General features: G+C 42.1%; 1 protein-coding gene across 4 annotated transcripts in view; it reads right to left on the bottom strand.

The window, feature by feature from the left end:
- ACOXL (acyl-CoA oxidase like) overlaps positions 1-15,594 on the bottom strand; it is a 347,270-nt gene that overhangs the window by 290,966 nt on the left and 40,710 nt on the right. For all 4 annotated transcript variants that reach the window (XM_049095680.1, XM_049095681.1, XM_025453977.3 and 1 more), the window contains exons 4-9: positions 14,016-14,102; positions 13,570-13,668; positions 10,078-10,192; positions 9,023-9,109; positions 7,163-7,235; positions 2,982-3,114 (exon numbers count right to left, since the gene is read on the bottom strand). In XM_049095680.1, the coding sequence (XP_048951637.1) occupies positions 2,982-3,114; positions 7,163-7,235; positions 9,023-9,109; positions 10,078-10,192; positions 13,570-13,668; positions 14,016-14,102 (594 nt within the window). The remainder of the gene's footprint in view (positions 1-2,981; positions 3,115-7,162; positions 7,236-9,022; positions 9,110-10,077; positions 10,193-13,569; positions 13,669-14,015; positions 14,103-15,594) is intronic.

Genomic DNA, 15,594 nt, shown 5'->3' with positions numbered 1-15,594 from the left:
TAATTTAAATTCAATTAGCCAACATATAGTACATCATTAGTTTCAGATGTCATTTTCAATAATTCATCAGTTGTGTATAATACCCAGTGCTCATCACATCGCGTGCCCTCCTTTATGCCCATCACCCAATTACCCCATCCCCCACCCACCTCCCATCCAGCAACCCTGTTTGTTTCCCAGGGTTAGGAGCTTCTCATGGTTTGTCTGCCTCTCTGATTTTTTTCTCATTCAGTTTTCTCTCCCTTCCCTTCCTTCCCCCTTCTAAAAAGGCTTCCCAGCCTCCCCACTTCGGCTACAGAGCTCTACTAAGCCCCCACCTCCCACCCCGGCCAAAAGTCTTGGTTTCCGTTTCCTTTTCCTTTTGTTCCTGCTAATCATTTAACCTGGCAGGACACTTGGAACACAAATTGGAGGAAGGCTTATTAAGGCAAGCCTTTAAGAAAAAAATCAGAAAGTACTGAGGAACTATGAAAATGAGAGATAACCATGAAAAATAAGGCATCTGGGCAAAATTTAAAAGGACGGGGCATGCTCAGCCTTGAGCAAATGTCACCATGGGGAGCCACGGTGACAGTTTTCTAATACATAAGGAATGCACGTAGGAGAAAAGGATCCATTTTTCCACTCATCAGCGAGAACAGAACAAGTGGGACCATCTTAGGTTTCAGCTGAGAAAACATCTGTCATGTGTTTGAGCCATAGGAGAGGAGGAGCTGCCAAGAGGACTGGTGAGATCATCCTCGCCCGAGAAGCTTGCGATGAGATCACGGTGGCCAGGGTCGCTGTCCATCACGGCTGGACCACATCGGCAGTGCCCAAACTATGCAGCCTTCGGGGCTCACAGGCTCTGAGAGGGGATCTCCCTGTTACAGGGCAAATCTACTTCCTGGCAGGGCAGGTGCTGACTCATGGCCACTCTGTTTTGCTTCAGATACATAAGAATCAGAAGGGAACTATGCAAAACCTTTCAGACTACCTTGGTACCTGGAGTCCACGATGACATCTGTTTCAACAAAAGCACATTTATTCCTTTTTTTAGAGCTAACTCCTATCTTCCCAGTAACAGCAGCATGGCAATGGGCACCACATCAGTGACAGCTCTGAGCTACTAAACATTTGCTCTGTGCCAGCACTGCACACACCTCTACTCACTCATGCCTTACCTCACAATGTCCACTTTACAGATGAAGAAACTGAGGCTTAAGGAGGCCTCCTGATTCACTGAGACCCCACTGCCAGTCATGTCCAGGATGAGATTTGAAGCCTCAGGTCTCTGTTCTATGATCAAGATAAGGCCTCTATGTTGCCAATGTTCAGTAGAATGGAGAACGAGTGCCTTTTAGAAATCAGCCCCCCTGTCTCCTCTCTCCCACCCTTCCAGCTCCAGATCTGGAGATACTTAAAAACAAGTCTCTTCCAAAAGGCCCTGCCACTTCCCTGCCTCTGCTATCCTGTGCCTGCTCCCTCAGGACTCTGCTACTAGCCTGGATGAGCTAATGGGACTGATGGAAATGTGGGCATCCTTCACACACCAGCACCCACTCAGAAACATAAAGCACAGGCTTTCTGCATTGTCTTAGAGCCAGGAGCAGGTGCTTTCATGTTCACTGAGAGCTCTCCTCAGAGAGACCCCAAGGCCACTACCAGCAGAGGAGCTAATGTGCAGATACTGCCATCGAGGCACCAGATAATCCCAGATCTGATTTTTGTCCCAGCTTCTCTACAATGTCATTCTCAGCTCAATGACTTCTCCCCCTTTGCCTCTTTCTGAAGTCCTGAAATGGCTGAAATAGTTTCTCTACAGACTTGAAGAAGTCTTCATTAGCACTCTGATGCTGTGCGAGAGCCTTGGCCTCATCTCTCTGCCTTCATCACAAGGCTTCCCTGGGGATCTTTTTCCTTTGCCAGACAATTCAGCTAAGGGGACCAACCAGCTGAGCCGTTCCTGATGTAAGACTTCAGAACTCAAAACCCCTTAAGAACCACCAGAAAACAAGTACAGGAAGCAGTGCCTTGGGCATGAGGACATTGGCTTAATACTACCCAGGGTGGGTGTCTATAGTATCACAATTGTACCAATTGGTAGGAAAGCAAAACACAGGGAAATTCCTATCAGGCAGGCTTCCTAGACAGCAGGATCAACTTGGTGGAAAAGAGTAAAAAAGAATTTTCCTTCTAGTCAGAAAACTGTGTGCTGAGGCCAGGCCTGGAATCAAGGTGAATGAAATTTATTCCTTCTTGATGGAAAATTTGGATTCAAGTTACAATGTATATTCATGGGTTTCTTAATTTTTCTTCCAACTTCACCAAGCTCAGTGAAGCTTAAAGCAGGCTTTTCCTTCATGCAAAGGGATGGAAAAGGCCCAGAGAACAGACAATGCTGAGCCTTGAGGAGGAGGAGGAGGAGGAGATGGGGAAAGAGAAGGAAGAGGAAGAAGAGAAGGGCTTTCCAGAACTTTCCTCTCCTGGCCTCTCTTTCCAAATCAGTATTTGGGAAGGTGTGGGAAGAGGGGAGGTTAGAGATGTCTTCTGGGGGTCTGGTTTCATTGACTCTAAGCTGTGAGGCTGAATGCCACACTCCAAACAGCCACATGACCATCAAATCTCCCCAGTGAACTCAGCTGAGACATGCTGGCCTTCCCTCATGTGTCAGCTCTTAGCTGCTTTTCCAGCAGATGCATTTGTTCTGAATGACCCAGTCCCTCCAGGGTCATCTTTTGTGGCTCTTTCACCATAATGCCTATGTTCTATCCCCCATAATCAGCAGCACATCTGAGATACAGATGGATAGGATCCCATGATAAGAAGGGTGCAGAAATGTTCTCTGTGTGTGGCCAACTGGTACCTCTTCATATCTAACCATTAGCCCTAGCTACATTATACCAACTGTGGCTCAAGAAGCTCAGCTTCTGAAATTGCTACCCATCCCTGGAACATGCAGAGAACAAACTGCGATGTAAATTAAAATCAGAGTCAACTACCTTCATGGCACCCATAGCTTGGAAAGTCACAGCTAATCTCGAAGGAGTCAGCGCTGCCAGCATCGCATTGAATCTTGCACTCTTGTTCTTAATAGGTGAATGGTATTGCCCATCTGGAGCCACAGAACCAAACCTATGGTAGGGAAGAGGTAGGTGGAAAAGGGGGGTAGAGTTAACACAGAAGAAGAACATGGCCCCACTAGAAATAGTGCCGTATGCATACACAGGGTTTCCAGATGCAGGAACCGCCCTGAGACATCAGAGTTGGGGTAGGGCAAGAGCCTCCCCAGAATATTCTGACCAAGGCTTGACTCAGGGAAAGTAGAAGCAGGTTTCATGCCACCACCATCCCGTGACTAAGCAGTGGCCCTTGGCACAAAAAAAGCATGAGGACCACCATCATTAAACCAACACTAGGGGATCCCTGGGTGGCGCAGCGGTTTAGCACCTGCCTTTGACCCAGGGCGTGATCCTGGAGACCCGGGATCGAATCCCACGTCAGGCTCCCGGTGCATGGAGCCTGCTTCTCTCTCTGCCTGTGTCTCTGCCTCTCTCTCTCTGTGTCTATCATGAATAAATAAATAAAATCTTTAAAAAAAAAAAAAAAAAAAAAAAAAAAACCAACACTAGAATGTGAAGACCACACATCAATCCACTCTTTTGTTGTTGATATATAATTCACATTCCATAAAATTCCCCCCTTTAAAGTGTGCAATTCAGTGGTTTTTAGTACATTCATAAACTCATACAATATTACCACTGTCCAATTCCAAAACATTTCATCATCTCAAAAAGAAAACTCATACTATTAGCAGTCACTCCCCATACTCATCATACTCCAGGCCCTGGCAACCATTACTCCACTTTCTATCTCTACGGATTGTCTATTCTGGATGTTTCACATCAGTGGAATTGTACAATATGTGGCTTTCATATCTGTCTTCTTTTACTCAGCTCATTGTTTTCAAGGTTCATGCATGTTGTAACTGTGTGTCAGTACTTTATTTCTTTTTATGGCCCAGTGATATTCCATTGTATTGAAACACCATATTTTGTTTCTCCATTCATCAGTTGACAGATATCTGGGTCATTTCCCCCTTTATGGCTATTATGAGTAATTATGCTGTGAACAATTGTGTACATGTTTTTGTGTGGACATGTTTTCAATCCTCTTCTGAACAATGTTTTCACAAATACCTAGGAGCAGAATTGCTACTGGCTCATATGAAAAATTTAAACTTTTGAAGAAGTGCCAAACTCTTTTCCAAATTAGCAACACCATTTATATCCCCAACACCATTTACATCCCCACCAACAATGTAAGAGGGTTTCAATTTCTACACATCCTCACCAACCCTTATCATGGCCTCTTTTATTATAGTCATCTGACCAGGTGCAAAATGGTATCTCATTGTGGTTTTGATTGGCATTTCCCTAATGACAATGATGTTGAGCATCTTTCCATGTGCTCATTAGCCATTTGCTTATCTTCTTCGGAGAAATATCTATTCAGATTTTTGGCCATTTTTCAACTGGGTCATTTGTCTTTTAATTGTTGAGCTATAATAGTTCCTTTTATATTCTGGATAATATGTGTGTGTGTGTGTGTGTGTGTGTGTATATATATATTGCAAATTATATAGATAATATATGTATCATATACATTACAATATATACAATTTCCAAATATTTTCTTCTATTCTGTGCATTCTCTTTTCACTTCCTTCATAGTGTCCTTTGAGGTGCAAAGGTTTTAAAATTTTGATGAAGTCCAATTTTTCTCTTTTTTTCTTTGGTTCTTGTACTTTTGGTGCTTAAATCAAGGTCACAGAGATTTACACATATGCTTTCTTCTAAGAGCTTTACAGTTCTGGCCCTTACATTTATATCTGTGATCTATTTTGAGAAAATTTTTGTATACGGGATGAAAAGAGTCCAACTTCATGCTTTTGCATGTGGATGTCCAGTTGTCCTAGCACCATTTGTTCAAAAGACTATTCTTTCCCTCAATAAATTGTCTTACTATCCTTGTTGAGTATTAATTTACCATAAATGTAAGACTTTATTCCTAGACTCTCCATTCTCTTTCATTGTCCACCTATTATCCTTATGCCAATACTACAGTGGTTTTTTCCTTTGTTCTTTCTTTTTTGTTTCCCACCTGCTTTCAGGGGGATCCACTATAATATGACACCATCTCAATTACTGTAGATTTGTAGTAAATTTTCAGATCAGAAGAGTGAGTCTCCTATTTTGTTCTTCTTTAGCAAAACTGTTTTGGTTATTCTGAACCTCTTGTGCTGCCATATGAATTTTAGGATCAGTTTCTCAATTTCTGCCAAAAAAAAAAAAAAAGGCAACTGGGATTTTGACAAGGATTGCAATGAATCTGAACATCTATTTACTGGTCCATTTTTTATCAACATTCCAAAAATGGGGCGCCTCCTTCAAAATACCTGTGTTGCCACTACTGCTCTCTGACATATTGGGCAGCTTAATATGCCAATAGAATGGCTTAAAATCAAATCCTGCCTATCAAAAAAAATCTATATATTCTCATGTCTTCTATGGACCATGTAGCTCACTATCATTTTTCTTTCTGGCTGGATCTGACTTTCTAATCTATAGTATATTGGATGAATGCTAAGCCAATGAATCTAGCTTCTGGCAGACTGGTCAGGCCCCTGAGATCTCATGAGGGTGGGTCACATATGAGGAGCTCTACATCTGTGGTTTTCCTTCCATCTTCTCCATCTCCCAGAGTGGAGAGCTGTTGCTAAGTGATCAGAAAATGTGCAGATGCCTCTGAGGAAGGCTGGTGGTGCTCAGACCTGCTCTTGTGGGTGCTGGTGACTCCTGAGGGGCCCTAAGGGCTTCCCCACACACCAGGATAACTGCAAAGATGCTTTCTTCATTTCCATTTTATTTCCTACCAATTCCCAGGGCCAGGAGGGGGGCAGAATTTACCAGAATGGTCCTTTTAAAGTTTGTTTCCCACACGTTTTTCCTAAACTTTTGGCATTTATGACATCTGTATGCTGGCAAGAGCTTTCAGGCAATAAAAAAGAGTGAAATGTTAAAGGAATATCTATAGTAAAGCTGACTATGCAGAGCTTGCTTGTTTGCTTGCTTTTTCACAGATTTCAGTTTGACTATAGGTCAGGATTTTTATTGGATAAATGAAATGCTGTTGAGAAAAGTAAGGCAATTGGAGTTTCTTGGCCTCCACAAAGTGTAATGTGAACCCCTAGAGCTTCACTCCTAAAATGCACCTGAAGAAGTAGCCTTCACCTCACAGTTTAACCCACCCTGACATCAGTGGAATACTGGGAAATGACACTGAGCACCTCTGACATTATCCATCCAAGCAGCACTGGTTACAAGAGCCTCCTAAGCTAAAAGGTGGTACCTTACCTCCTTACCCACAAAGGAGGCAATAACACTACCTGGTCTGTAATAGCAAAAAAAAAAAAAAAAAAAAAAGTTTTCAGGAAACAGCCTAAATGTCCAACAAGGAGGATGGATTGCATAAATTATAGATCATTTATTTAACAGCCTATTATGGCAATATTGAAAATGATAATGTATATATGTATTTCCTGTTGCATAAAAACATTTGACATGGGCAGCCCTGATGGTCCAGCGGTTTGACACCACCTTTGGCCCAGGGTATGATCCTGGAGACCCGGGATTGAGTCCTGTGTCGGGCTTCCTGCATGGAGCCTGCTTCTTCCTCTGCCTGTGTCTCTGCCTCTTTCTCTGTGTGTGTGTGTGTGTGTGTGTGTGTGTCATGAATAAATAAATAAAATCTTAAAAAAACCACATTTGACATAATGTTAAACAGAAATTACAAGTTATAAGAAATAGAATTTATAAGTGGATCTCATTCAGTAAAAAGCAAACACACCTCTCTGTTGATACACCAGCTTGGAAGAAAGTCTAGGTAGTTACACATTAAAGTATGCATAACAATCATTATGTCTGGGTAATAGCATTTTGGGTAACCTTAATTTTTTTCTGTTTTCTTATGTACATTTTCCAACGGATGATCAATAAATTTGTAGTAGTGGCTGGAAGACAGCCTGGATATGCAGCCCATGAGACCCAGGTGCCAGGCCTAGCTTGGGAAAGTAATGAGATCATAGGTGCAGCCAATCCAAGTTAAAGTGAAAACTACTCACTTATCCAGCAAGTTCTCCCTTGGTATCCGAACCTTGTGAAATATTAAAATCCCATTATCCACACCATGAAGACCTAGAGAGAGCAGAAAACAGCTGCAGGAGGCAAATCCATGCTAGTATCAGAACTATGATTCCTGTTACTTCCCAGGCCTGTCTCGACTAAAACCCAAAACACTTTCTTTTACTCCCAGGATGGCTGATGCTTCTCTAATTGGGATAAGGATGGGAACGCTCTGTATTTGTTTTCTTAAAGAACTGTGCCTTCTGTGCTCCTGGGCTCAGGTGGAAGATCTGGGTGCTGCGACTTGGAAAGGAAGAGCTCTAAGCAATAGAAGGAATGTCAGGCTGAATGCAGTGAAGGCAGCAAAGCTACTTACTCCCCCAGTAATACAGAAGTCAAATTTCTCCTCCCTCCCAACACTTCCTTTCCAGAACAAGGGGTAAATTTGTGAAGTCAAATGCCTAGAAAGACTCAAGAGAAAATGGCCACAAGGACAGCAGTGAGTGACTAGGGTGACCCAACTCCTCAGAAGGTTTTTGAAAGCCACTTGATTTACTTCCTAATGACACCTGTCAGAGTCTGGGGTCTACTTTTTGTTCATCTCACACTTAGGAAGATTTAATCTAAGGGGGAAACAATCTTTAGTAAATGTCCTTATTTAGAACAATACCCCTTGACAAGGACACAGTTGCACTTAGGAGCTTACAAGGAAACCAAAGCAGACTTTCTGAAGTTGCTGGTGTTTTAAATGTCTGGCACCACTTCACAAGAGCTGGGCCCTTTGCTCTCAGCAGCACTTGACTCAAGAGGCCTTCCTGGCCTCAGTCAATCCTGAGAGATACAGTTAGAGCACTCACAACCCCACTTGTAGCCCATTCCTGCAACTGTGACAGTGGTCAATAAACACTGAGGGGCTGAACAAGATGAGACTGTCCCCTCCACCACCAAAGAATCATCTTATGCCCCCTCTTCTCTTTCTTCTTTCTTTTTTCCTTCTCCCACCTGTTTCTTTGGCTTGGTTTGGCCTTGGCTGGGGACAACCAGCAGAGCCCACAGGTACAGTCTGCTCTCACAATGTTATTGGTTGAACTGTGTCTCCCACTCCAAATTCACATGTTCAAGTTCTAACCCCTAGTACTTATGAATATGACCTTATTTGCAGACAGGGTCTTTACAGAGATAATCAAGTTAGAGAGAGGTCATTAGGGTTGCCCTAATCCAAGGGACTGGCATCCTTACAAAAAGGAAATTTGCACACAGACATGCATACAAGGAGGAAGAAGACCATGTAAGCATGAAGACAGCCATCTACAGAGAGAGGCCTGGCACAGATTCTCCCTCACAACCCTCAGAAAGAACCAACCCTGTCAGCACCTTGACCTTGGATGTGTAGCCTCCAGAACTGTGAGCCAATACATTTCTGTTGTTTAAGCCACTCAGTCTGGGGTACAAGAGCTGCAGCAAACTCATCCACAAAGTCAGTCCTAGGGATTCATCAGGGCCTCCTAGGCACCAAAACCAGACCGTGGCTCAGGAACAAGAAAGAGAGAACCTCAATCTGTGTTCTGAGAGCCCACTGGTCCAAGAAGAGGAGAGGATGCAAAATTACTCAGGGCAAAGCTGCCTTATGACTAGATAACACTAGAGGCTGGGAGAAAATAAGACCAATGTATATTCATAAATGGCAATCTTCAACATTCCCCAACAGTTCTGACATAAAAGACTCATCAGTCTTCAAAATCAGAGAGTCTTTGCTGCCTTCACTGTTTTGGTGAGTTAGGTTAGACTCTCCTTGGGTGGGGCTGAGAGCAGGCAGGAAGTGCAAATGAGGATAGAAGGAGTGTCATCTGGGGACTCACCTTCCTTGTACATCATATCAATAGCGGTCACTCCCGGGTACAAGCTTCCTTTTTCATCACGGATAGGAACGATAAAACAGTGGGGGCCTGAGGAAGGCAAAGAGACAGTTGCCAAACTCTCTTTTCTAAAGATACAATTAAAGCTTTATTCATTTCCTGGAGTAGTATACAGTTTTGTTGATTCTGCAATTCAGTCAGTTCTAGGACTGTGCACTGTGCATAATAGTGTATACAGTGATACCCCCTTGTCCACAAGGGATATGTTCCAAGACCCTGGTAGATGCCTGAAACCATAGATAGTCCTGAACCCTAGGTATGCCAAGTGTTTTCCTTTATCTGCATACCTACAATCATGTTTAATCTATAAATCAAGCACAGTAAGAAATGGACAACAATAGTTCATAATAAAATAGAACAATTAGGGACACCTGAGTGGCTCAGTGGTTGAGCATCTGCCTTCAGCTCAGGTCATGGTCCCGGGGTCCCAGGATCAAGTTCTGCATAAGGCTCCCAGAGGGAGCCTACTTCTCCCTCTCCTTCTCTGCCTCTCTGTGTGTCTCTCATGAATAAATAAATAAAATCTTTTAAAAATAGAATAATTACATCTATATGCTATAAGCGTTATGTGACTGTGGTCTCTGTCTCTCAAAATACCTTATTGCATTGCACTCACCCTTCTTGTTGACACTGTGGGATGATAAAATGCCTATGTGATGAGATGACATGCAGGGAATGAGGTAGGCAATGTGACAGTGTTACACTACTATTGACCCTTTGACCATACATCAGAAGGAGGATCATCTGCTTCCAGACTACAGCTGATAGCAGGCAACTGAAATTGTGGAGAGCAAAACCGTCAATAAGGGGGCAAGGAGGAGGACTACTGTAATGCCAAAATGTAATAATAAATTCAGGCATTGTGTAGATTTAAGAAATAAAGTTGATACTGAGTTTATACAAAATAAAACCAGTGCAGTGCACTTTCAAGGTAAAGTACTTACTGGAAAATCATAAAAGTAAAGAAAATTATTCTAGCTTTCTGTGCCAGCACAAACCTTGTGATCTTCCATTTATGATGAGCTGAGCAAAGACTGCTGCATAATTCCCATACATCGCATTTCCGATGTACATCTTCTCAGCATTTTCACATGGTGTGTCAATCACAAACTCCTACGCAAAAAAAGAATGACAGAGTTTTCCTTTCCGGTGGCTCATCTCAATTCCTTGGCTCACTGCAATGAATACTGTGAAACAGATCCACATCGTGTAGCAGGACACACTCAGAAGATTTCAAAGCAGAAGAGCAGACTAAACCCCCAAGCCCCTAGTGATATATACTCAGCCTCTCCCATATAAGCCACCAGCAAGGTTCACAAGAAAGGATGGCTCATCTAATGATCTGGGGCCCCTAGTTGGATGAGTCCATGTCTGTGTGTTTTATCTTATCTGCTGGGCACTGCCTCTTCTGGACAAATCACTTGGTTCCTCATGCCCTTCACTCTTGTATAGGCCTTGAAAATCTCTACCTCATTGATATGGCTCTGTTGTTTAAGTAGCAAGTAAACGAAGGCCAAAACTGCATGCCAGGATGCAAGCAAGATTAGTAAGCAACCATGACCTATTCCCACCATTCCTTAGAATCTCAGCCCACACAATTCTGACTTTTATAAAGGGAAAAACCCTCATTTGAGCCTTTGGATCATTGTTTCAGATCCTGCCTCTCCATTTTCTTGATCAATGAATAGAATAACTAAAAGTTCCCCTAAAATGTATAAGACCTTAAACTGAAGCATTCGTAAATAATTCTCTACCTTATAAGGGAAAGAATCTTAGAATATGCCACCCAGTTTGTCTCCATAATATGACCAAGGATTCCAGCTCCAAACAGTCTGAAATTAACATTGGTTAAGAAGATGCAGGGTTTAAAAAAAAAAAAAAAAAAAAAAAGAAGATGCAGGGTTTTTGTTTTCAGGCTCTGCTCAACCTCGGTCTTCTTTCTTTTCCTCTCGGGAAACCAGTATAGAATCACAATGTAAATGTTCCCCCTTTTACTTCTAATTCTTTTTTTTTTTTTAACATTTTATTCATTTATTCATGACAGACAGAGAGGCAGAGACATAGGCAGAGGGAGAAGCAGGCTCCCTGCGGGGAACCCAATGCAGGACTTGACTCCAGGACCCCAGGATCATGCCCTGACCCAAAGGCAGACACTCAACCACTGAGCCACCCAGGCATCTCCTTTACTTCTAATTTTGCTCATTACCCAGGTTACCCTGAAACCTCATGTCAAGGAGAACTGACAATAACTGCCAGCTCTGAATACAGAGTACCTGGGACAGGTTGGGGAACCTAGGGGAAATGGCAAAAGAGCAGAAGTGCACGTTTAACTGGAGCTGACTATATCGAAGATGTGGCTGAACTAAACCAACGAGCGATTGATCATGTAAAAATTATCTCAGAGTTCAGATTTTAAAGTATATAGACTACATTTTTCCTGCTGGCCAAGAAATACATTCTTGAAGCCTAAGAAAACATTCTCTGACATATGTTTGCACAAGGAAACTTTTAACATGTGCAAGCGCTTTTCAGAAACATAAATGGACAAACTGAATCTTTTTAAGAGAAGTCTCTGGAGACTGCCCTTGTCTTATCAGGCCAGTCAGGATTTCTTAAAGAAAGGAATTATTTGACGCTGGGTGCAGTAACAACAACAACAAAAATACTACAAAACAAAAACAAAAACAAACATGTGGTAAAGGCACCCTTACCCTCGAGGGTAGGAAGGGGAGTAGTAACCTTGACCTGGCAGAAAAGATCTGGTGGGGTGGGGAGAGAGACAAGAGGCCATCCATCCCTTTTAACATGTGATACACTCTGGGAAAGGAGGTTTGTCACTTCTGGCAAAAATACTGCTTTGGGAAAGTCTGCATAAGCCAAAATGCTGGCATTGAAGCAAGATCTAAATAATGCACACCATGTGTGTTGGTTCTTACCATAATTAGTGGTTGAAGGCCAACAAAATGGTCAGCAGTGTAAAGCACTTTAAAAAAAAAAAAAAGAAAAAAGAAAAGCTGTGACCAGAGAGCTCATAGTTCCATTTATTTTTGCTATTTAACATAAAATGTAAAAATAAAACTCTCTCTTACCTCTTAATTATCCTTACCACTATCAGCACCACTGTCCAAAAATAAAAAATAAAACAGCCAACCCACAGCAGTGAATAACCAAAAAATGTAAGAGATTGAAACAGTTCTCAAGGGAGAGAAGCTCATTTGATATGCTCTCACATTTTAAAAGGGAAATGAAGGGGAAAACACAGAATGCAATGAAGGAGAATTCATTGCTATGAATGCTATGTCAATTCTCAGTGGCTCAAGTTTATGATGGGCTTATTCTCTCTCTCACTCCCACCAGAGGCAGAGTGTTCACCAGAGTCTCCTCATCATTATGATTTCAACTTTGCAACTCCCCTGCAGAAGGCAACAGCTGCCGAAATACACCAAGTAGCTAAATCATTTATGTTGTTTGGGGAAAATGGGACCCACCCAGGGAAATGATTTTTGTGGGGGGAAAAAAACTGTAATAAGAAAGAAATAAGAATTCTGGGGTGGAGTTTCTTTTATCCCCCATTAACGACAGCAAGGCAACCTCAGTATCATGGTTTAGGGAAAGAAAAAACTGACCAAGCAAAAACTCAAAAGATGGCCGGTCAGCATACCACCACTAGCAGGAAAGCCAAGCTCTTAGGGGCAGTCCCACTTGAAGCAACCTGGCTCATGAGCTGCATATTCGTAGCCCATTTCCTAACTTCTGTGAGCCAGTTTATCCACCTGTAAAATAGGGACAACAGTATCTTCCTAGAAAACTATAGGATATTTAAAACAATGTTATATATAGAGTGCTTACCCTGATGTCTAGCACACACGTGCTAAATTACCAGACGTGGCTTACCGTCACCTTATGGGATAGTTATTGCAAGGGAATACGGTAAACTATACAGAAGGTACTTGACACAGAGCCTGGCCCATAGTGAGCATTCAATACATGTCAGTCATTATTCTTGCTATGACCTTGGACATCAATGACTATTGTAGAGAACTAGCATATGGGCAGGAGGAAAGGATGAACATATTCCAATACAACCCTTACTTGAATCTGTTATTCTAGACCCCAATCACCTCTAAGTAGCATTTGTGGGTCAGGAAAACCTCCTAGGAAAAATTCAGATTCTAAAAAACAAACTCAGAAAATGGAAAGAATAGACTGAGTAGCCACACTTACACTCATGCCCCATGCTTGCACACGTATATTGACCCAAACTCATGCCAAGAAATAACTTCAAAATGTATTTATTCCTTTGTAGTTCTTAGAAAAACCCAATATCAAATGAGAAACTGCAAAGGAGAGTGAAATAAGTAAATAGTTTCTTTATTCAGGGGGAGTAGAAGCTAAAGATATGGGGACTTTGGCCCCAGGAAGGAGGAGAGTCTGGTTCTGAACAGATTTCCCACAGCCCGGAACTGCGGAATGATGGGCAGCATCCTCACCTGCGCAGAGAGGTCAAAGGTGGCTTCAGTCTGGATCCCTCTCACATTGCTCCCATGGCCCCTCTCAGTCATGGCAAACATCCCGGTGTATTTCTGCTCCTGGAGTTCACCAGATATTAGAAGGGAATTAGCTAGTCAGATGGTTGCTCTAGCTGCAGACCTCTGATAGTCAAGAATGTGAGTGAGAAAGAGGGGAGGGGAGCTGGAGATATAAACTAGGAGTTCAGCCTAGTGACAGCTAATATGATAAAAAACACAAGTTTTTATAAGGCAGTCTTGAAATTCTCATTCTGAACAAGATTCTTGCTGACACTAATTCTCTTATTTTTTTTCTGCAAACATGCACACGTGTGCGCGCGCACGCACACACACACACACACATCTTGTTTCTTTGAATTTTAAAGGCTCTCCATAGAAGAAGACATCTACTGAGGTACACGCCATACCTGGAGTGGCTGAAGCCACTTAGTTACATGTCCTGGGCTTCCAAGATTCCTGACTGCACCGCCAAATAGCCAATAAATTATTCCACACTGAAAACAAGGACAATATAGACCAATGTTAGCAACAGTCAAGAGGTTAATGACAACTAAACCCCTGGCCAAACTCCATTTGAGGAGCATTTGTTCAGCTCATCAAGTTTTACAAAAGTCCCACAAATGGTAAGGCATCCATGCCCTTCCCCTCCATTGCCTGAGATGCTCCAGTTCCTCTCCGCAGACATAACTCATGGTTGTCTCTCTTGGAGGGGCCACCCTAACACTGAAAAATGTCAGTTCTCCATCCTCAGGGCTGCCCAGTTCAGCTCACCAAATGACTCTTTTTTTTCCATCTTATTTTATTTCATCATAAGTGCACCCCTTAAGCCTCATCCCCTATTTTCTTCATCTCCCCACCCACCTCCCCTCTGGTAACCAGCAGTTTATTCTCTATAATTAAGAATCTGGTTCTTGGTTTGTCTCTCTCCCTTTTAATTCCTTTGCTCATTTTTTTTGTTTGTTTCTTAAATTCCACCTATGAGTGAGATCATATGGTATTTGTCTTTCTCTGACTGACCTGTTTTGCTTAGGATTGTACTCTCTAGCTCTAGCCATGTTGTTGCAAGATTTCATTCTTTTTATAGCTGAGTACTATTCCATTATATCCATTTTACATATACGTGTGTGTGTGTGTGTGTGTGTGTGTGTGTATCCCCCACATCTTCTTTATCCATTCATCATCTGTCAATGGACACTTGAGCCGTTTCCATAGTTTGGCTATTATAGGTAACGCTGCTATAAATATAGAGGTGTAAGTATCCCTTCCAATTAGTGTTTTTGTACTTTGGGGGTAAATACTCAGTAGTGCAATTACTGGATTGTAGGGCGTTACATTTTTAACTTTTTGAGAAATCTCCATACCATTTTTCACAGTGACTGCACCAATTTGCATTCACACTAACAGTGCAAGAAGGTTCCTTTTTCTCCACATCCTTGCCAACACCTGTTTCTTGTGTTTTTGATTTTAGCCATTCTGACAGGTGTGAGGTGATATCTCACTGTAGTTTTGATTTGCATTTCCCTGATTATGAGTGAGGTTGAGCATCTTTTCACGTGTCTGTTGGCCATTTGTATGTCATCTTTGGAAATGTCTATTTATGTCTTTTGTTCATTTTTTAACTGGATTATTTGTTTTGGGGGTACTGAGTTGTATTAGTTCTTCATATATTTTGGATTTTAATCCCTTATTGAATATGTCACTTACAAATATATTTTCCCATTCAGTAGGCTGACTATAGTTTTGTTGTTTCCTTCACTGTGGAGAAACATTTTGTTTTGATGTAGTCCTAATAATTTATTTTTGCTTATATGTGCCTTGCTTCAAGAGGTATGTCTAGAAAAATGTTGCCACAGCTGAGGTCAGGAAGATTACTGCCTGTGCCCTTTTCTAGGATTTTTATGGTTTCATGTCTCAAGTTTATGTGTTTAATCCATTTGGAGTTTATTTTTGTGTAAGATGAAAGAAAGTGGTCCAGTTTCCTTCTTC

This window comes from Canis lupus, chromosome 17 (assembly GCF_003254725.2).
Source record: "Canis lupus dingo isolate Sandy chromosome 17, ASM325472v2, whole genome shotgun sequence".
Taxonomy (NCBI): domain Eukaryota; kingdom Metazoa; phylum Chordata; class Mammalia; order Carnivora; family Canidae; genus Canis; species Canis lupus.
Note: the sequence above shows the minus strand (reverse complement) of the source record. Positions and strands in the feature narration are given on the sequence as shown.